We start from the raw sequence: 22,513 nt of genomic DNA on the forward strand, positions 1-22,513 counted from the left end.
CACCAATATTTCCAAGGAAACTGAACATCTCACCCAAGTCTGCTGTCTTTCTCAAAGGCTTCATGGTCACACACATCATGCCCTCATTCTACATCTTCGTCATCCTCATTAGTTTGCCCCTGAACGCTTTGGCCTTGGTGACGTTCACCTGTAGTATTCAAGTAAAGAAACCAGCCGTGATCTACATGTCTCACCTGGCGTTTGTGGACCTGTTCTTTACCCTGCTGCTGCCTCTGAAGATCCACTACCAGCTGTTCGCTGAGGTGGCGTGTCGTGTGCTCAGTGCAGCTTACTACTGCTACATGTACTGCTCCATACTGCTGATGATGTGCATTAGTGTGGACAGACTGCTGGCTGTGGCGCTTCCCATCACCTCTTTAACCTGGAGGAGCACAAGGAAAGCCATGTGCATATGTGTTCTGGTCTGGCTGCTGGCGCTCGCTGGTGCGGTGACATCTGTATGCACTCATTTATTATTCACCTTACTACTATATCATGCAGTATATTGACAATTATCAACTGTACCGTGTTATGTCAGGAAAGTTTTTGGAGCACTGTTTATAATGCATGATATATGCATATTATTCATATATAATATGTATTTCACCCATATCCATCTATATCAATAAATAAAACAATAATAATATAAATAAAACCTGTTATAGCCTATTTGATCATTGCTTTCACATATTTTGGTTCTGCAATTGCACAAAGGCTGTGATAAAGCAATCGTCTACACACAATATACTTGCACTAGCATATTGTATATGACAACTTAGTTCAAACTTTGACCTGTGGAGGGCAGTAATACACTTAGCAGTGTCTACACTGCTGGGATTCTAATAGAGAAAAAGAGAGCTAGTTCAAGATGAGCATTTATGGTTAAAATGTATAAAATTTTATTTTAGAAAATGAGTGATGGTTTCTCTAGATAAGACTCTTATTCCTCGTCTGGGATCATGTAGAGCTCTTTGAAGCTGCACTGAAACTGTAATTTTGACCTTCAACCGTCTGGAGTCCATTGAAGTCCACTATAAGGAGAAAAATCCTGGAATGTTTTCATCAAAAACCTTCATTTGTTTTAGACTGAAGAAAGAAAGACATGAACATCTTGGATGACATGGGGGTGAGTACATTATCAGGACATTTTCATTTGAAAGTGAACTAATCCTTTAACGGAAATTACAAGGCTGTGAGGGATAGATCTCCTCAGTGAGTTATACTGTTAATTAATGTGTTTTTTAAGTGTTCTGTTGACGAAACACAGCAAAAATACCTTTTCCAGAATTTCAGTAGACAAAAAAAAAACCCCTAGAAAATATGAACTGTGGAAAATTTATAAGTGATATTTATGCAGCTTTTTACAGCGGATGCCATTGAAAACACTAAGTCTCATCGCCTCGCTTTGCTTCATACCTGTCATGTCGCTGCTCTGAATCTGAATATGGTCGACAAATGTTTTTTACATTCGCATTTGTGTTGTGGTGAGAATGCTGCGTGCAGTTCACACGCACGCGCGGCGCGTCCTCCCCCGTGACGTCAGTGAGGTTCACGAGTATTAAAGCGCGCGAGTGGGCGGACTGAATAACAGAGTGTTTGTGTCGCAGTTGAAGAAAACTAACAATGGTGCAACTTTCTAAAACTGGAGCGAGAGACTCGCTGAAAGCTGGTCACCCTCCTGCAGGTTTGCACGTTTAGTTAACATATGAAACTTTTAGTGTTTTAAAATCTCCTAATTATGATTTCTTGTTTTGTTTACACTGTTTTAGTAGCTTGAGGTTTATTGCAACACTCTTCTAGTTTGCATAATTATGATGTGATTTAAATGTTGAATATTGCATGCTATTTTTGTGAATGTAGGCCCACTTGTGCGGGTTTAGTAGTTCAGGCAGTGAGAGGAAAACAAACATCAGCTCTTGTTTTCTTACTAGGTGTCACAGGATGTGAGTTCAGAAGGCTTTTGTTTCAGTTTCTACTACTACTACAGTGATTTAAAACGATTAGTGCACTGCAAACCTGTCTCAAACTAGCTGCCTATCTAGACAGGGTTCTGAATTTACATTTAATTAAGATGTTCAGGGAGTTTTTCATTTGCATAATGCAAAAAATACTTAATATAGATGTTTATCTTTATTGAGAATGTATTTTGAGAGTATTGTGAACTTATGCAATCATAAATCTATTGACATGTAAGCAGGACAGTCTTTAAAGGTCAAAGGTGGTGTTTTAAATCTGTCATCAAACCCTGAATGTGTAACAAACAACCTGTTATGAAAACCCATGCCTTTTTTGGTCACATGACCAGTTCACACAATGTTCTGGGCTGTTTAAAACTGCAAGCATTGAACACTCCCTTATTACACTACTGCTTTCACTGACTTTACTAGACTGATTTGAGCGGGCGGCCTGTTTTATTAAGCAAATATTTGCACGCTTACCCTCCGGGCCTCCATAGACCTGCCAAATATTCAGAACAACAGGCCCAACGGACTGAGATGATAGTAGTGGACGTCTAAAGGACTCAATGCTCTCATGAACTGGAATTGATTTGTGAGACTGGAAAAAGTGACTCAGAGCATCCTATAGGAATGAATTGGAAGTGCAGATTTGTGGGGTTTATCTTTTTCCTACGTCAGCTAGAATTAAGTGGGACATTGCATATTAAGTTTGATTTGATATGGCAATAGTTTTAAAGGTGCAATATGTAAGAATTTCGCAGTAAAATATCCAAAAACCACTAGGCCAGTGTTATATATTGTTCACTTGTACTTACAATATCCCAAATGTTTTCGCCCTAATTGCTAATTTTAACCAAGTCTCCGGGACGTGTGAGGACGCTTTAATATTTACATGTTTTAATAGACAAGGGAACAACTGTTTTGATATATTTATAGAGAGAAAACTAATTATTGTTATATAGCTCAACATGTTTAGTCTTATTGTTTAAATCTAATTTTCTTGATGTTTTGCGAGTCTCATGCTTTACCATGCCTCAGAGAAAAACACTATTTTGTGAAGTAGCTAACATAGCATAATCAGATGCAGCTTTATTTTTAGTAACAGTAATACAGCATTTTCTCCATCATACGATACGTTTTAAAATTAATTGCATTTATCAACACAATCATCCAGCATTTAATCTGATATTGTGATCTTACTGCAGTGTGTAACAGTGTCTCACAGCAGCCGTCGAGAGAACGCACAGAGTAACGTTATAACATCATTTTCAACACTCTCAAATGTATCTAATATGATAAACAGAGCTGCGTTTCCTTATACTCATGACCGGAAAAGCGGCAGCGGTGCCGGCAACTGTCATAATAAAAGTCCCGCTGCTCGTGAGGTGTGTGTTGATCAATCGCTCCAGCTCCTCGTTCAGCTCCACAACACTCGCTCCTGCTCTGCTTCATACTACAGTAGGATGCACTGATATGAAAACTTTAGCCGATAACCGATAATTCTTTATCTTTGAAAGCCGATAATCGATATATTGGCCGATTTAAATTTAAATCCAATTTTTATTTATTTTTTTAATTTTACAAAAACAAGAGTTTTACCATTTTTAAAAAAAAAAAAAAAAAAAGAAGTCCCAAGCACAATTGTTCTCATTATAATATTACATAGCCTATATGACAGACTTGCGCTGCACATGTTGCACTAAACTGTATTTTCCTTTTTGAAGTGATTTCAATCATATTTCAAGAAATTTTAAAACATAATGGTGAACGGTGTGCATCTGAAGTGTCTCAGCTTAAGAAATAATCCATATTTATCGTCTTAATAATTGTAATTGTGCACTTTCTTCAGTGAAAGCGGGAGGAAAAAGAGTCGTGAAGAAGAGCGCTGATGATAACGCCAATGTGGAGAAAGAGGGCAAGAAACTGGACAAAACCAGGTACGGTATCTTCTGCCTGCTGATCTTTCGGTTTCAGATGAGATGAAATTAAATTCAGCTGTTTTCAAATGCCTCTTTCCTTCTCGTTCAATCTCTCTGGCAGTTTGCTCAACATTTAATGAGCACGTTTCATAGAAAATATGCTGCCTCGGACTATGATGGAATGTGCAGTGGTTTACTAAACCCGCTGGCAGTAACATTCATATCACAGTGGCTTTTCTTTTTTTAAATGTTGCATTCGGGTCATCAACAAAACATTGAAAGTGGTTCATCAAAAAATGTATGCATGGAAAAAAAGATTATTTTAGTCTTACTGCAGGCATCTAAAAGGTGATGAAGCAGAAACGTGTTGCTAAAAATGTTTCAGCGCTTTGCATGAAATCATAGAAGCGTGCAGTTTCATTCAGCAGAACACATTCAGTATTATGTTTAAATGCAGTATTTTACACTAATCCTGAAGTGCTGGCTTGTTCTCCAGGTCCCTGCCGACCCCGTCCAGAATGCAGCATCTGAGTCTTCTCCTGGCTGGTCCGCTTGAGAAGGTTTGCTTCACCCTAATGACAAGATATTACTAGCATTGCATGTATCCTCCTTCAGTCCCATAGTGCATTGCTGTTTGGAAGCTGCTTTAAAAAGCATAAGATGGCACAAACTCACTTTTAAACTTTAAAAACTGTTTATTGTAGTTGGGGTTGCAAAATTCTGGCAATTGGTCCAACTGGCCACACTCCTGAATCTGCAGGTCTGTTTATGACCAAACAAAATGTTTGTTTGTATATGAAACAGTTTTTATAAATGACCCAAATTCCCTTAGATTGCCATACATTCCCGTTAGGTTTCCAACTTGGAATATTTTCTTCCCCTCTGCAACCCTCATTGTGGTAGACCTCATACCCAGACATGAATGCGGGTTCTGTGGCTGTAGTTTGCAAGCGCTTCACAGACCCCACTGTATTCAGTAATATTTTTCACTTCCGCAAATTTTAATTGGAGTGAGAGTGGAAACTATGACATGGGTCATTAATTAAACTTAGGATTTACTTTCTGAACTCAAGTGTCCAAACTTCTAAACAAGTGGTTGTCAACTAGTTTTGGATACTAAAATGGCAGCTACCAAATTTGTCAAATCTTTTTTTTTTTTTTTTTTTTTTTTTTATTTTTCTAGTTTATTTTTATTTTTTTGTTTGTATTGTATTTTTGTATTTTTTATCTTTAATATTTATATTTATATTTCTTTAATCTCTAATATTTATGTTTATGTAATTATTTTTTAAAATATTTATCTGTTTATATAATTTTATGTATTTAATGTTATTACTTTTAAGTGTAGTATTATATTTGTTGTCAGTATGGTATTTTATGTAATTATCTATTTATTTGGTTTTATAAAATTAAATGTAATTCAAATCAAATAAATAGATAAACATATTACAAAAATAAATACCATACCAACAACATATAAATAGAAATGGAAAAAGAAATAGAAACAAATAGAATAGACAAATTATAAAATTAAAAAAATTGTAATTTATCTATTTTTAATATTTTATTTAATTTTATTAAAAGTAATTTTTAATAATTTTATGTAATATATTTATATTAAATTTATTTATTGTTTATATTGCATTTTTTATATAATACTTTTTTGCGTATATTGGATATATTGCGCTTTTTTTTATTTTTTTTTTATTATTTTTTTAGTCCTAAGAACTTTTTTTTAATTGGAATTTTATCATGAAATTAGCCATAAAAGTTGGAACATCTTGAGGTTATCATATCATTTCTGTTTAACTTTATTGTTGTTGGTGTTGTATGTATGTTTGTATGTAATATATTTATCTATTTAATTTAATATTTTTTGTTTATTTGTTTTATTTACACTTTAGTAGTGTTTTTTTATTTATATAATATAATATAATATAATATAATATAATATAATATAATATAATATAATATAATATAATATAATATAATATAATATAATATAATAAAACCTGGATTTTACCATGAAATTAGCCACAGAAGCTTTAATTTAACATTACCGTTTGTGTCCTGCAGTTGGGTCATGATTTCCCCGAGACTCCGGTTTCTGTGCGACACAGCAGAGTCAGACCGAGCGCAGAGAAACCGCACGTCCCGCGCATCTCCTGCATTCAACAGCCGCGCAAGTTTTGAGCTAAGGTGGCCTCCGCTGCTGAGCTTCTGACGACATGACATGCAGGAAGTGCGTTTTTAGGTGAATGTGGTGCATCATGGACTTGACTTAGTAGCCTTGTAACAAAGTTCCTGTAATGTGATTTCTGTTCAGCTTGTTTGTTGCAATCTTTGTAGCTTTTGCAGTCTTGTGCTGTGTGGAATATTCATTAACCCAGTGTGAATTAAAGCTGTGCTGTTGGAAAGAGTTAGGCTACTGCTTTACTGACATCAATGCTTGGCATTTAAGTGTAGCATTAATATGCATGGAGTTTCTGGAAACTGGAAACAAAAATTTTTTTTCGTATTGTTTCACAAAATGAGAATTTCTTACCAGTAAAGTTCACTTTTCCAGCAAATGAAAGGTGGTTGTGGTTTCTTTTCATGACCATTAGGTGGCAGTAGAATCAGCTCAATTTTTTTTTTTTAGTTTAATTTAGTCTTTAGTAACGTGTGTGTGTGTGTATGTGTATATATATATATATATATATATATATATATGTATGTATATGAAATTAGCCATAGAAGCTGGAATATGTTGAGGTTGTTTGTCATTTGGTTAGTCACTGTACTGAAGTAAAAAATCCTTAATTTCAGAAATGAAATGTCATATTTAACATATTAATGTTTGTCTGCTGCAGTTGGGTCATGATTTCCCAGAGACTCCAGTTTCCGTGCGGCACAGCCGAGTCAGACGAACGTGGAGAAAATGAAACTTTCACAAAATGAGACTTTCATACCAGTAAAACTCACTTTTCCAGCAAATGAAAGATGGTTGTAGTTTCTTTTCATGACCGTTAGGTGGCGCTAGAATCCTTTAGGAGTAGACATGACTTTTGCAATTACTCTTACAAGCCTGTGAAATTACCTTCATTTAGTTTTAACTTTAGTCATTCTAGTTGTGCAGTACTTGCAATTTAACACAAGCATGTACTATTAATATTAAATTATATACTATAAAAGGGTTTATCATAGAAATTTGTTTTGGTCATACTCATATGCTTAATTATAACTTATTTATAAGAAAACACTTCATAAAGAGCTATAGTTATTTCTCTTTGAGAAATTGATGTTTTATCTGCTATGCTTTTAAGCTTAATGTAAGACACTAACAGGATGAGAAGTAATATTTCGAACACAGGGTAAATTTTAAATCATTTCCTAATGTTTACCTCATAAAACTAATGATTTCTTAGCTGTGAGTTTTGTATATAAATGTTGGAAGTACTGTGTATATATTAGGAATGACTTGATGTGCTTTAATCTTCCTCGCTGATGTTTCTCATAAAACATGATCGTTTACAGCCTGGTCTGATGTGATGTTTCTCAGGGATGGAGCCAAGCGCTCCGGTCATGACATGATGCTCTCTGTGAAGAAGCGCTGCGTGTGGCGGCTTTGAGCTGTCAGTCTGATGGGGAGTGGAGGAAGTGCGCTGTATATTTAGGCGTCTGATGCAGACTGCACAATAGAGCCCCTATTGAGTGTGTGATCGGGCCAAATGCCAAAAATGAGACTGGGTCTGAGTCTCAAACTTGAAGGATAGAGACGGAGAAGAAACTATCCATCAAAGTTTAGACATGCTTGACTGGATTTTATGTTGTTCATAGATCAAAAACTTTTGATCTATAGTTCTTATTAGATGCTTGCCAATATAAATGCTGCTTATGTGTGAGTTTTATGCAATGCAACATTATTTTTTTTTAATAAGTAAGCATGCTTCACCCAAATTCTCATTAATGTAATGCAACTATAATAGGAATTTACTGAGAATGAAACCATTCAAATAATACAAAAATACAAATGCATTACGGTAATAAGAAAGCTGTTAATTGTCATAATAATGCCACATTATCTCTCTCTCTCTGTGTATAATATATATAAATTATATAATGTATGTGTGTGTATAATATTTTATATATATATATATATATACACATACACTATATATATATATATATATATATATATATATATACACATACACTATATATATATACACATACACTATATATATATACACATACACTATATATATATACACATACACTATATATATATACACATACACTATATATATATACACATACACTATATATATATACACATACAGTATATATATATACACATACACTATATATATATACACATACACTATATATATATATATATATATATATATATATATATATATATATATATATATATATATACACACAGTACAGTCCAAAAGTTTGGAACCACTAAGATTTTTAATGTTTTCAAAAGAAGTTTCGTCTGCTCACCAAGGCTAAATTTATTTAATTAAAAATACAGTAAAAACAGTAATATTGTGAAATATTATTACAATTTAAAATAACTTTTCTATTTGAATATATTTGACAAAGTAATTTATTTCTGTGATCAAAGCTGAATTTTCAGCATCATTACTCCAGTCTTCAGTGTCACATGATCCTTCAGAAATCATTCTAATATGCTGATCTGCTGCTCAAGAAACATTTAATGTGTTTACCTGTATGCCAACTAGAGATGTGCACACACACACATTCCCATCATGCACAGGGATTAAAGGCATACAAATATCCCACAAATGAAGCCCTTATAACAGGGCAGGTTATTCTAATGCCTGATATATTTCACATCACAGGCTGTTTTGCATTCATGTATTTTTATGAAGCGTATTTCAATCTTATTGTCCCTTGAGCCGCTTTCTAACAAAATTACATTTGTTTCAGATTTTTATATCCAAATAAATTACCCGGGTTACCCTATGCTGAGTTCAAATTACATTTTCCAATATGCAAATTCAGCTACTGCAGGAAACCTGTACTTATGAAGCATACTTGATTGCCTGTCTGAAATGAAACATAACATTAAAGGGGTGGTTGATTATGATTTGACTTTTTTAACTTTAGTTAGTGTGTAATGTTGCTGTTTGAGCAGAAACAACATCTGCAAAGTTACGACGCTCAAAGTTCAATACAAAGGAAGATATATTCTTTTAAAGAAATCACTTTTTAAGGACTACAACAAACGGCTGGTAGGGACTACAACAAGCTTCTTCCTGGGTTGGTGACATCACTAACCCTTTAATTTACATAAACCCCACCCCCGAGAACACACAACAAAGGGGGCGGGGCCATGTTGGGCTGCTTTAGAGAAGAGGAAGAGTTGTTGTAGTCGAGTGTTGTTGTCATGCCGTCATTTTACGCCGGACTGCTTCACAAACGAGGGTCAATTCAACACAAAAGATGAACATGACGACACATGCTAGTGGATGAGTTGAATCAACTCCACAGCAACTACATCAATTTATCCACTAACCATTCAGAAACGTCTAAAAGTTGTAACTTCTTCCTGAGTCTCTCCATCAGTGTCGACTCCGGTTTGAACAATGTAAGGCTGAACACCGTTACTGACAATCCTCATTTTGGCTGCGTGAGATTCTCCAGCTTTGTTGTTGTTGAGCTGTTAAAGCTCCGCCCTCTTCTGGAGCAGCAGCTCATTTGCATTTAAAGGGACACACACAAAAACGGCGTGTTTTTGCTCACACCCAAATAGGGGCAAATTTGACAAGCTATAATAAATGATCTGTGGGGGATTTTGAGCTGAAACTTCACACACACATTCTGGAGACACCAGAGACTTATATTAAATCTTGTGAAAAGAGGCATTTTAGGTCCCATTAACATTTGTCAGTCTAATAAAATAATCATATTCAAGAAAGAGATATGCTGAAAATAACTGCTGATAAATTCATTTGTGCACTGTATACATCCTGCAGTAAGAATATGTGATTGCAAATGTATTTCCTATTAAAAACAGAAAGTTTGGGCTTTTATTTTACACCAATATTTTCTACTTTTGATGTTGCAAGCATGTAGATTCAGAAGACATCAAAGCTAATAGCTGCAGAACTCTCGTTTAGATTTCATGGGCCCTTTCATGTGATCTCAGAGCAGTGTGATCTAACCATATGTTGAACATCTTTCAGAGCTCTTAGATGTGTGCCTCTTTAACGTTACACATTACACAAGCTGCGTTTGTTAGGAGAAGCCTTCATGTGGGAACGCAACCACATCACAAATCATCTCTGTCAGCAGCTGATGACCGGCTGTAATGATGGTTTCACATTCTCAGACACAAGAGACGCTGGACGGCTGCTGCAATGACAACTCTCAACAGGTGTGTGTGTGTGTGTGTGTGTGTGTGTGAAAGAGAGAGAGAGAGAGAGTGTGTGTGTGTGTGTGTGTCTGTGTTGTCGGCTCAGTTGTAGATTACAGTGGGATTATCACATATACACTAAATGCTGTGTTAGAATTACTCAAAGTGAATCCTGTTGGCACTTGATGTCCACTTGATGGCATTTGATGTCCAATGTCAGAGTCGGTATAAAAACACAACTGTAATCAGTATTGTATGTATGTATATATATATATATGTGTGTGTGTGTGTGTGTGTGTGTGTGTGTGTGTGTGTGTGTGTGTTCACTCTAAAAAATGCTGAGTTAAAAACAACCCAAGTTGGGTTGAAAATGGTCAAACCCAGCAATTGAGTTGTTTTAACCCAGCGGTAGGGTTAAATGTTTGCTCAACCTGCTGGGTTGTTTTATTTAACTCAACTATTGTTTAAAAATGACTGTATTGCTTAATTAAAATTAACCCAAAGTATGTTGGAAATGAACATTTATTAATGTTCAATGAATAATTATTAAACAATAAACATTTATTAAATTGCTTATTAATAAATTTATATTAATAAACTATTAAAGCTTATTAATAAACATTCACCTTTTGTCTATTATTGTTGCCTCTAGTAATTATGTGTCTGATTTTTAATTTCCAACCTATTTTGGGTTCATTTTAAGCTAGCCATATAGTCATTTTTAAACAATAGTTGGTTTGAATTAAATTACCCAGCAGGTTGGGCAAACATTTAACCCAACCGCTGGGTTTGTCCATTTTCAACCCAACTTGGGTTGTTTTTAACCCAGCATTTTTTTTAGAGTGTATAAAAAATTCTGGGTTAAAAACAACCTAAGTTGGGTTAAAAATGGACAAACCCAGCAACATCAGTGGTTGGGTTAAATGTTTGCCCAACCTGCTGGGTAATTTAATTCAAACCAACTATTGTTTAAAAATGACTATATGTCTGGCTTAAAATGAACCCAAAATAGGTTGGAAATTAAAAATCAGACACATAATTACTAGAGGCAACAATAATAGACAAAAGGTGAATGTTTATTTATGCTTATTAAACATATTAATTTATTTATGCTTATTAAACATATTAATAAATGTTAATTTCCAGCATATTTTGGGTTCATTTTAAGCAAGCAATAGAGTAATTTTTATACAACAGTTGAGTTAAATAAAACTACCCAGCACGTTGGGCAAACATTTAACCCAACCACTGGGTTAAAACAACCCAATTGCTGGGTTTGTCCATTTTCAACCCAACTTGGGTTGTTTTTAACCCAGCATTTTTTAGAGTGAACAATAAACATTTATTAAATTGCTTATTAATAAATGTTCACCTTTAGTCTATTATTGTTGCCTCTAGTAATTATGTGATTTTTAATTTTCAACCTATTTTGGGTTCATTTTAAGCCAGACATATAGTCATTTTTAAACAATAGTAGAGTTAAATAAAACTACCCAGCACATTGATCAAACATTTAACCCATCTGCTGGGTTAAACGATAATTCACAGGTTTTGCTTAGCAACATAATGTGTGCAATACCTCTCTGCACCATGTGGTGTCAGCATTCAGTTAGCACCCAAAAATTAAATGAACATCACACACACTCGGTCTAAGAGCATATCCAGTTCACTTTGAATTGTAATTACTACCTCTCATTATTACAAACATCTGCAGGACAGCTGCTGTGGAGATCTGGGTCTATTTTAGACTCACCACATGAGTGTATCCCCACAGGATCCCGCTAAAATGCCTCCATTCGGAACTGCAAAGGTCAAACTGCATTAAAGACTTCATCGCATTCACATCTACTGCCAGCCGTAACCTCTGGAACAGCAGTTAAACATGTCAAAGGAATTCTCTACTCAAGCATCTTTCCTGCGGTTAATCTCTCCGGAGAGAAACGGTCTTTCATATGGTTCTGCTGGGTTCATTTCAGGCTGACTTAACATTTTCCAAAACACAAGGTTTAATGTTGTTCTTTTTTTCAGATTAAACACTCTAAAAAATACTGGGTTAAAAACAACCCAAGTTGGGTTGAAAATGGACAAACCCAGCAATAGGTCAAATGTTTGATCAACCTGTTGGGCAGTTTTATTTAACTCAAATAGTGTTTAAAAATGATTATGTCTGGCTTAAAATGGACCAAAAATAGTGAGGCAACAATAATAATCAAAAGGTGAACATTTATTAATAAGCAATTTAATAAATGTTTAATGTTCAATTATTATTGATTAAACTGTTCAGTTATTAAAAATAAGTTAATAAGTTAATTTCTAACATATTTTAGGTTCATTTCAAGCAAGCGATACAGTAATTTTTAATCAATAGTTGAGTTAAATAAAATTTCCCAGCACATTGGGCAAACATTTAACCCGACCACAGGGTTTGTCCATTTTCAACCCAACTTGGATTGTTTTTAACCCAGCATTTTTTTTTTAGAGTGAATGAATCCTCCGCTTTGTATGGTGCTTTAGGCTACAACTGCACCTGACTTTCTCCATTAAAGTTCATTAAAGTTGTTTAAACCTCAGGTTTGAGATCTGAGAGAATCCAAAGCTGATTTAATAGCTCAAAAATCATGCAAGACACTACAGGTAAACCCAATGCTTTTAATGCACTGCTCAATTTTGAGATTTTAGGCTTTTGCTTCCATAACTCTTTCAGACTACTGGAAAGAAAACATCCAAAATACACATTTTTAAGTGTTTCTTTTATTGCACTTTATCTATTTACACCTATAGATGTCAATTCCAATACATATATTTAAAGTATATACACATATTTATGATATTTCTCCAGAAATCTCCACATCAGTAACCCTTACATCAAACTTTACAGTTTAATTCCAGTATTCTGAAGGGTTTATATCTTTCAACATTTATAACATAGTTCAGAAAACTTGTAAGACAAAACAGTCTTAATGTATTGTGATTAATCAATAGTTAGTTACATGGCCTTAACATGAAAGTTTTTAATCAACAAAATGCTTTTGATTTTACTGAATCTCAGTGATACCAGTCACATTTCTGAAAAGTGCATCATTACTTTGTTATGTAAAATCTAAATAATATCAGCCTAAAGGTTTTTTTTAAATACCATTTTTATTGTATTTTCTTGAACACTTACATAACAATGTACATCACATATATGTAACAACACATAATGTACAGAAACAAAAACAAAACAAACATAAAATCATTTTACATAAAAAGTGCAATAGCACAAACCAACATTGGGTAATATATACAATATATACTTTGGTCAGAGTTAACAACAGATTGCGTATAATAACCAAAAATATAAGCAATAAAATAGAGTTAATATAGTCCATTAAAATATATTTTCATATGAATATAATACCTAATTATTAAGCAGTTTGTTCCTCCTCCATTATATTGTTAATATCTCTGTGTTCAATAAATAGTAAAAAGGACTCCAGACACTTACATTTCTCTTCTTTACCATTAATAATATTTTTTCCATTGCAATGCATGAAGATATTTCAGCCTAAAGGGTTTTATAGGTATGAGGAACATATGTTTTTCTGTTTAATATGTGCTAAAAAAAAGAAAAAGAAAAAAGCTTATGGCAGTCTTATTTGATGGCATGCTCCCATTGTGACAACTTACCCCAATAACAGGTTTATTATAATGCCCGCTATCGGGGCATGTTGTCACGAAAGGCTAACATGGTTTAATTAGCTTAATTATTATTATTATTATTGTTTTTACAGAGCAATAATTGTGGAAATGTTCAATAGTTTTTTTGTAATCAAAGTTTATTATATATTAATTATTTTATTTAATTATTATTTTTTTAAAAGTAAGAACACTAGTTAGTAGGCCTATGACATTGTCTACCTCTTCAGAATCAGTGGAGGTCCAGTTTTGTCATCTGAGAGAAGCCCCCTTGATAGTAAACATACTTTGGCGTAGACGTCGTGATGACCTCAGTGCACGCGCGCGGAGGGAGGGAGGAGCCGCGCGCGCTTCCACACTGTCTGTGATCCTGAGAGAGAGAAGCGGCGTCCTCAAAACTTTTCCCTGACGGATAATTCATGACATAAATCAGGTAATGTAGCATTTTCATCTACAGAGCTGGCCGGTGGACATTAATGAAGCGTTCAAAGTGTTCCCACATCTTTTTCAAAGGCTCGTGAGTTAAGTTGGAGTTTGATCATTTGTTTTAGTTCGCGATTCCCGACCTCAGATTAAACGGGAATATGCCGAGGCTTGTCTGCTTCTCTGTCATGGGATACCAGTGTGTGGATGTGGTTTATGAACTGTTTAAATGTAGGCTGAAACCTCTTTAACACATGTAGTTGGAGTATTGGCGTGTCCTGCTGGGATCATCTGCTCTTATAATGGGAATTCACGAATTTGTGTGTCGCAGAGATTCACTTTCTGATATCTGGATTGTAGTGGAAAGCATTATTACATTTATTATGAGTTGAAGCTCTCCATAATGTGGTTTTCCACATAGTTTATGTGTTTTGATTATATATAGGCTAACGTTACCCCTCTCAGACTCCCTAACATATAATGACGTTATTCCAACGGTTGACAGATGAATTGACGCTTGACTGAAATTCAAAATATTTCTGTTTAAATGCTTAAAAATAGACAAATATAAATGTTTTACACTTATTTAGCCTCCAAAATAGTAGTGAATAAAAAAAGACCAGATAGGATGGATGGAAAAACACTAAGAAGTGTTGAAGTGCTTCTGTTTGTGTTATTTCATAATTTTGATTACTTTATTATTATTATTCTAATTTGTGGATTTTTTTTTTCATAATAATGAATAAGTAGGTTTTGGCTAGTAGTGTACTTAATAATAATATATTTTGTTTATAGAGCACTTTTTTAGGGTACTCAAAGATATTTAAAGGCACAATATGTAATTTTTCGCCACTAGAGGTCGCCTATTCAAAACAAAGGCTTAGCTTGATGATGCCGAGAATGAGCGCAGAATGAGATTATTAACATTACTGTTATGCTGCATTCACACCGAACGCGTCTGGGGCGTCGAATTCACGTCAGACGCGTCTAGTTGGACGCTTGAACATTTTGAAGTCAGACGCTTCAGACGTGCGTCAAATTCACCCTGTTCGCGCGTCTAAACTAAGTGTGTTCAGACCGTATTCGCGTCATGGGAGGGGCTTCCATCTCTTTCTGCACAGATCCTCTGAATAAACACATCATCTTGTCAGTTGGAAACTAGCAGCGGCAATTTAACTCTATTACTCTCGAAGGTAAGGTAAATGGTAAATGCATTAATGGCATCTATAATAGAAATATCTAAAAGCGAAACGAAAGTTATTGCCTCGACCAGCGACGCAGTTTGGTCCCCCCCACTTCGAAAGTGTCTCTTGCGCCCCTGCTGTTAGGGCTGGGTATTGACACAATTTTCACAATTTGATTACTATTCACATGCTTTCGATTCGATATCGATTATTTTGGATGTAGTATTTCAGTTACAGTACATGGCAAATTTTCTAGAGGAAAAATACTAATGCTATAAACTACACATGGGAGTCAGTTGGTGCTACTGTAATAATATTGAAGGTTAAATTAATTTATATACAAACACTTAAATTACACTCAATGTTTTTATTATACATAAAGTTTAGAATTACATAATCATATTTCTACTTCAATTCGTTTTTTTGAAATATAAACATTTAAATTGCGGCTGTCATAACTGATTTATTCAAACATGCATTAAATATTGAAGAACATTAAAAATTATAATGAATATGTAACAGTGCATTGCTATATTTATCAGAATGCTGCTCTCTACAGTTCACTTTTCTAGCTGACTAATGAGTTTATGGTCTCTGAATATGTTTTTCTGAGGTAAATGTGACGTTACGTGACATTGTTTACAAGCTGTTTTATTGACGTCTTTCTGAGGTTGAAACACTGAGCGATTACACGAGACATGATACTGATTTCAGTAAGTTGTACTGTATCTTTTATCATACCTTCAGATGTTCATGCATGTTTATTTCACTGTAACTGGTATTAAAGTGGAGGAGAGGATGTTCACATCTTCTCTTGAACTGAGATGCTAAAGCGATCCGTCACGCCACATTAAACAGCGCCAAAACGGTATTTATTTTTTGAATCTCATAATAAGATGGACTTCATTTGAAATGTGAGACTTTGCTTCATATCAAAAGTAAAAAAGCACAAAGATTATTGCGATTTATTGGATGGGAGGCGCTACATATTCTGCTCATTCATCAAGTGAAAGCAGACTAGACTAATCGAGTCTTGGGATTTATGAATCGATATCGGTTCGTAAAAATGAGAATCGATTAAAATCGAGAAATTGATATTTTTTACCCAGCCCTATTATTTATACCGGAGCTGCGTTGTCACGGGAACATCCCAGTTGAAGATAATGAGGAAATTACTCCACTCCGTTTGCCAAGTTCATTCCATACGGCTACATATGTCACGTGGCTACATATGCCCTGCTCACAAAGGGATGATCACTTCCATTTGGAACTTTCCCTGTGAACTGTTCGGTATGAATATGCGTACCGTTACATCCCTAGATGTCATTGATAGGCTACGCACGGACACGGTCCGTGTCCTGGTCATATTTCTCTGGATTTAAACATTCTTGGAACCATCTGGGATGATGTAAGTACACAAGTCAACAAAATATATAACACTGTTCTAGTGTTTTTAATCCAAAAATCTTACATATTGTGCCTTTAACTTACAGGTGAATCTCATGTCCAGGTCACATTTTGGCCAAAAATCTAAAGAAAAAAAGAAACTGTTTTTATGTACAATTAATATGACATCTATTTTTAGGTCTGTTACAGTTTTTTTGCACTGTGCCATTTTTTCCATGACATTTATTTGCATTATTATTAATAGTAATGCTTTAAAGTTTCAAAATGACCCACAAATCCCTGGAGTCGTCATCAGTGATTCTGATGGAGCTTTAATGCCCTCTTCTCTTCTATTCAGCTGAGTCATGAGGGTTGGATGTGTGCTGTTGACAGGGGACACTCCTTTTCCTACCCTTAGGAAAGCTTACCATGGATTTACTATACAGGCTTCCCACAGTCATGGAAATCCAGGACATTTTAAAATTGTGATTTTGTGATTTGAAACTCTCAAAGGAACATATTTCTATAATGAGTTTATATTATAGCTAGTTTTGCTCAGCTCTTGTCTCTTTATAAATGCAATCTCTGTACAGTGATTCTTCTCTGCAAATCATAAACAACTGTAAAAGTCATGGAAAGTCATTGGTCAAAAAAAGTGTGGGAACCCCATCTCATGGTTCATAGCCAGCTGGCAAATAACAGGTGCTGGTGCCATATGTAAACACATGTAGTAGATACAGAGGGGCATGAAAAGACCTGTAGTCTTGGATGTCTTGAATCCATATCTTCACAATATGTCCATTATGCTGCACATCTGCTTTGCTGAAGTAGCCACGTGTTCGCTAGAGGATCCAATGGAATGATTCGGAGCTTGTGTGACTCACAATATGACACACCTGTAGAGATTTAGGTTCAAAAGTCATCCTTCTATCTCTGTTTGGCTGTGTTAAATAAAGCTGCCAGGCACAAATGCACTTTGAAGCTTAAAACAAATGTTGGAAAATGAGTTTTTTTTCTCTGTCATGCAGCGCTAATGGTGCCGCGGTGCCAACTGGAATGAAAGCGAGATTTCTTAATTGCCCTGACTGGCTCCATCCACATCAGCGACTGGTTGTCGGGCTGTAGATCATGATGGGACGTTTTTACGGTGCTGGGGGTGACTCTGGTGGCCTGCAGGGAAACGCTCATTTAATAACATTGTGCTAGTGGCCAGGGAGAGGGTTGTGTTACGGCCAAAACAAAAGCTGCGTTGTGTGTCTGTTTCAGCAGGGCACTCAGATGCTGTCAGTATGGAAATAATAAACTAATTCTAGTGCTTTGTGGGAGGTCGAAATGCTTTAAATGCTCTGTATTTCCGAGCAAAGATTGTTTATCTTGATTGTGGTTCTAAATTATTCTAATGATTAAATCTTACTAGTTATGAGTTGTTATTAAGGTTAAAGGTGAAGTGTGCAATTTCTGTTTTGTTTGAGGTAGGGTAGCTTTAACAGCTCAACAACAACAAAGCTGGAGAATCTCATGCAGCCAAAATGAGGATTGTCAGTAACGGTGTTCAGCCTTACATTGTTCAAACCGGAGTCGACACTGATGGAGAGACTCAGGAAGAAGTTACAACTTTTAGAATGAAACTGGACGTTTCTGAATGGTTAGTGGATAAATTGATGTAGTTGCTGTGGAGTTGATTCAACTCATCCACTAGCATGTGTCGTCATGTTCATCTTTTGTGTTGAATTGATCCTCGTTTGTGAAGCAGTCCGGCGTAAAATGACGGCATGACAACAACACTCTACTACAACAACTCTTCCTCTTCTCTAAAGCAGCCCAACATGGCCTCGCCCCCTTTGTAGCATGTTCTCGGGGGCGGGATTTATGTACATTTTAGGGTTTGTGATGTCACCAACCTGGGAAGAAGCTCTTTATAGTCCCTACCAGCCGTTTGTTGTAGTCCTTAAAAAGTGATTGCTCTAAAAGAAAATATCTGACGTCGCATTGAACTTTGAGCGTCGTAACTATTATGTGCCTTTTTTACACATCCAGTTACATTTTTGTTAACTCACAAATGCAACCAAAGTATAACATGAACATTTATTTGAACTCTCTGAAAGTTGCAATCTCTGTATCTCAACTGCGACATCCTCAAAAAATGCACCTTAGATTTTAAATAATATGGAAAAGTAAATAATGAAAAAATATCAAGTTGCACATGAGATCATCAATCATCTTGTGCTTGTGCAATTAGATGAGAGCCATGACAACAGCCAAGAAAGTCTTTCAGTCTTCTGTGCTCTCTAAAATGTATAAATCTAGTATCCAAATACATTCGCAATAACATAAGGTATGCTAGTTGTTGAAAAAAAGACATTTATACAGAAAGATAAGTATAAAAAAGAAATTTCAGTTGTTAAAGCTCAAACAAATGTAGTATATCTTATAGATATATAAAAAAGTATATTGATTTTTTTTTACGCATTGCATTAGTCATTTGATCAATCCATTGAACCATATGGATGTATCATTCCCCCCTAGATATTATACTATAAAAGTGCTGGGTTGAAAATGGACAAACCCAGCGATTGGGTTGTTTTAACCCAGTGGTTGGGTTAAATGTTTGCCTAACCTGCTGGGTAGTTTTATTTAACCCTACTATTGTTTAAAAATGACTATATGGCTGGCTTAAAATGAACCCAAAATAGGTTGGAAATTAAAAATCGGACACATAATTACAAGAGGCAACAGTGATAATCAAATGGTGTTTAGTTATTATTCATTAATAAATGTTAATTTCCAACATACTTTAGGTTCATTTTAAGCAAGCAATACAGTAATTTTTAAACAATAGTTGATTTAAATAAAACTACCCAGCAGGTTGGGCAAACATTTAACCCATTTGCTGGGTTAAAACAACCCAATTGCTGGGTTTGTCAATTTTCAATCCAACTTGTATGTTTTTAGCCTAGAGTTTTTTTAGTGTATGGTATTTATTTAAGATAAACCCACCACATATGGCCTCTAGAAACAGAATGACCACTGATTGGTCATTTGACATGTCAGTTAGACAGTCATATCCTGTCTAAATGGGCAGTTCTTGACCCAGAGCTACATTGTGCAATGTGCAACCAGACTTTTGAAGTCTAGTCAGAGGTCTGTTACTCTTAGAATTACAGACTCCTTTGCAGCAGTTAGGTGACTTATACTGGACCACAGCACTGTGTGTGTTTTGGTTGAGCTGTCGTTTTTGGACATGCGGTGAGCTCGCTATGTGGGAATGTGCAGAATAAACTGTACCGGTCTGTGAAATGTAGAGCACTGCCATGACGGCTCAGAGAAAACATAAGAGTGAGATTTTTTCCCTTGTTGCCACTGTGTTGAGTTCCTCCCTATTTTTGCCACTGTACTTTTGTGTTCTATCATCGCTAAGTACCAAACGTAGAGTCTAACCCCTATTGTTTTTGTAGGCATTTTTTTATTATTATTCTGTTTCCTCTGCTTTTCCTCTGTGTCTGTTGCATCCTGTGGAAGTATTTGTAAGGTTTGGCACACTGATTGGTGGTGGTCTGAATAGTCCAATGACTAGTTTGGGGATCTCTTTAACTAAACCCTCTTGCACCACCACCATCATTTCAATTCTTGAAATGTATTGATTGATATTGTTTTATTATTCTCCAATGTTTTCATTCAGTAACCACCAAAATTGAATCACATAAACACTTTTTTTCTGCATTCCGGCAAATGTACACTAAAAATGCTGGGTTAAAAACAACCCAAGTTGGCTTGAAAATGGGCAAACCCAATGTTTGATCAACCTGCTGGGCAGTTTTATTTAACTCAACTATTGTTTAAAAATGACTATATGTCTGGCTCAAAATGAACCCAAAATAGGTTGGAAATTAAAAATCAGACACATAATTACTAGAGGCAACAATAATAATCAAAAGGTGAACATTTATTAATAAGCAATTTAATAAATGTTTATTGTTTAATTATCATTCATTAAACTTATTAATAAATGTTAATTTCCAACATACTTTGGGTTCATTTAAGCAAGCAATACAGTAATTTTTAAACAATAGTTGAGTTAAATAAAACTACCCAGCATGTTGGGCAAACGTTTAACCCAACCACCAGGTTAAAACAACTCAATTGCTTGGTTAAACTCACAATTGCGCGATATAACGTCAGAATTGTGAGATATAAACTTGCAATTCTGAGAGAAAAATCTGTCATTTTTCCCCCTCAGAATTGGACTTTATATCTCACAATTCTGACTAGGGGTGGGAATCGCAGGGTACCTCACAATATGATACGATCACAATACATGGCTCACGATAATGATAGTATCGCGATTCAGTGATTCTCTGATAATCGATATTTCTAGACAATCCTATAATGATACATCACGATATCTGTGGTTTCAACAACCAGATGTATTTAGACTGATACATATACAGTTTTGACTGGAATGCCCAGGCAACCCCCTGAAGTGGTTTGAGCGATCAGATTTAAATCTGTCTCAAATGCGTTTCAGAGGGCATTTAGACCTGGTCTTTTCACTATCCGATAGCTATCCAATCAGAGAAAATGCATGAAGTGACCAGGTGCAAACAGACCCACCCAAAAGCTTGCATAGATATACACAGGAACGTTCGAAAGCAGCGGATCCCTAAAATATGCTTTCAAAGGCACCTGTGTATATCTAAGCACTTGGTGAAGAACGTCAAAGATGTCGTTTGTCACATCAATGGTATAAAAGTGCGTTGAAAATTTGAACTTAAACGGGGCTGGGGCATGTATTTTGCTCACACTGTTGTAGGCTATGCCATCCTGTTAAAAACCTCTTTTTCTTAGGCTAGTTAACTTCTGTTCACGTTTCCTTTATTCATGTGTTTAGCGCCGCCTTGAAGTATAGCGACGCTTTGAGCAGAGAAATCTATTTATAGCACTTTATTTTATTAATTAAAATATCGATATTCTCGAATCGCACAGAGAAGGACGACGATATATTGCCATATCGATATTTTGTCCCACCCCTAATTCTGACTTTATATTTCGCAATTCTGACTTTATAACACGCAATTCTGACTTTATAGCTCGCAATTCTGACTTTATAGCTCGCAATTCTGACTTTATAGCTCGCAATTCTGACATTATATCTCGCAATTCTGACTTTATATCTCGCAATTCTGACTTTGTATCTAGCAACTCTGACTTTATATCACGCAATTCTGACTTTATAATTCGCAATTCTGACTTTATAATTCGCAATTCTGACTTTATAACTCGCAACTCTGACTTTAGAACTCGCAATTCTGACTTTATATCTCGCAATTCTGACTTTATATCTCGCAATTCTGACTTTATAACACGCAATTCTGACTTTATAGCTCGCAATTCTGACTTTATAGCTCGCAATTCTGACTTTATAGCTCGCAATTCTGACATTATATCTCGCAATTCTGACTTTATATCTCGCAATTCTGACTTTGTATCTAGCAACTCTGACTTTATATTTCGCAATTCTGACTTTATAATTCGCAATTCTGACTTTATAATTCGCAATTCTGACTTTATAACTCGCAACTCTGACTTTAGAAC

General features: G+C 35.3%; 2 protein-coding genes across 5 annotated transcripts in view; both read left to right on the top strand.

Moving 5' to 3' along the window:
• The first annotated feature begins 1,548 nt into the window (after positions 1-1,548).
• Positions 1,549-7,390, top strand: dap1b (death associated protein 1b). Of its 3 annotated transcripts, none has more exons than XR_010897093.1 (5): positions 1,549-1,684; positions 3,808-3,895; positions 4,374-4,437; positions 5,954-6,131; positions 6,730-7,388. XR_010897093.1 is itself a non-coding variant. In XM_067408961.1 (5 exons), the coding sequence occupies exons 1-4, from the start codon at positions 1,624-1,626 to the stop codon at positions 6,068-6,070; spliced, it is 330 nt and encodes a 109-aa protein (XP_067265062.1). In that variant the 5' UTR covers positions 1,549-1,623; the 3' UTR covers positions 6,071-6,119; positions 6,730-7,390. The 3 variants fall into 3 exon arrangements, 2 of the variants coding, with proteins under 2 accessions (XP_067265062.1, XP_067265061.1); XM_067408961.1 differs by having other exon boundaries at positions 5,954-6,119; positions 6,730-7,390; XM_067408960.1 differs by lacking the exon at positions 6,730-7,388 and having other exon boundaries at positions 5,954-6,705.
• Positions 7,391-14,261: 6,871 nt separating this feature from the next.
• tanc1b (tetratricopeptide repeat, ankyrin repeat and coiled-coil containing 1b) overlaps positions 14,262-22,513 on the top strand; it is a 183,619-nt gene continuing 175,367 nt past the window's right edge. For both annotated transcript variants that reach the window (XM_067409266.1, XM_067409267.1), the window contains exon 1: positions 14,262-14,361. The gene's annotated coding sequence lies outside the window, so the exon portion shown is untranslated. The remainder of the gene's footprint in view (positions 14,362-22,513) is intronic.

The sequence above is a fragment of the Chanodichthys erythropterus genome, chromosome 14, assembly GCF_024489055.1.
Source record: "Chanodichthys erythropterus isolate Z2021 chromosome 14, ASM2448905v1, whole genome shotgun sequence".
In the NCBI taxonomy this organism is placed as follows: Eukaryota; Metazoa; Chordata; class Actinopteri; order Cypriniformes; family Xenocyprididae; genus Chanodichthys; species Chanodichthys erythropterus.

What these genes read in the sequence shown, in the direction of transcription:
- dap1b (XM_067408961.1), top strand. Translation starts at nt 1,624, where the DNA reads ATGGTGCAACTTTCTAAAACTGGAGCGAGAGACTCGCTGAAAGCTGGT. An exon ending in AGCTGGTCACCCTCCTGCAG is followed by an intron (nt 1,685 to 3,807) that starts GTTTGCACGTTT and finishes CACTTTCTTCAG; the next exon opens with TGAAAGCGGGAGGAAAAAGA. An exon ending in TGGCTGGTCCGCTTGAGAAG is followed by an intron (nt 4,438 to 5,953) that starts GTTTGCTTCACC and finishes TGTGTCCTGCAG; the next exon opens with TTGGGTCATGATTTCCCCGA.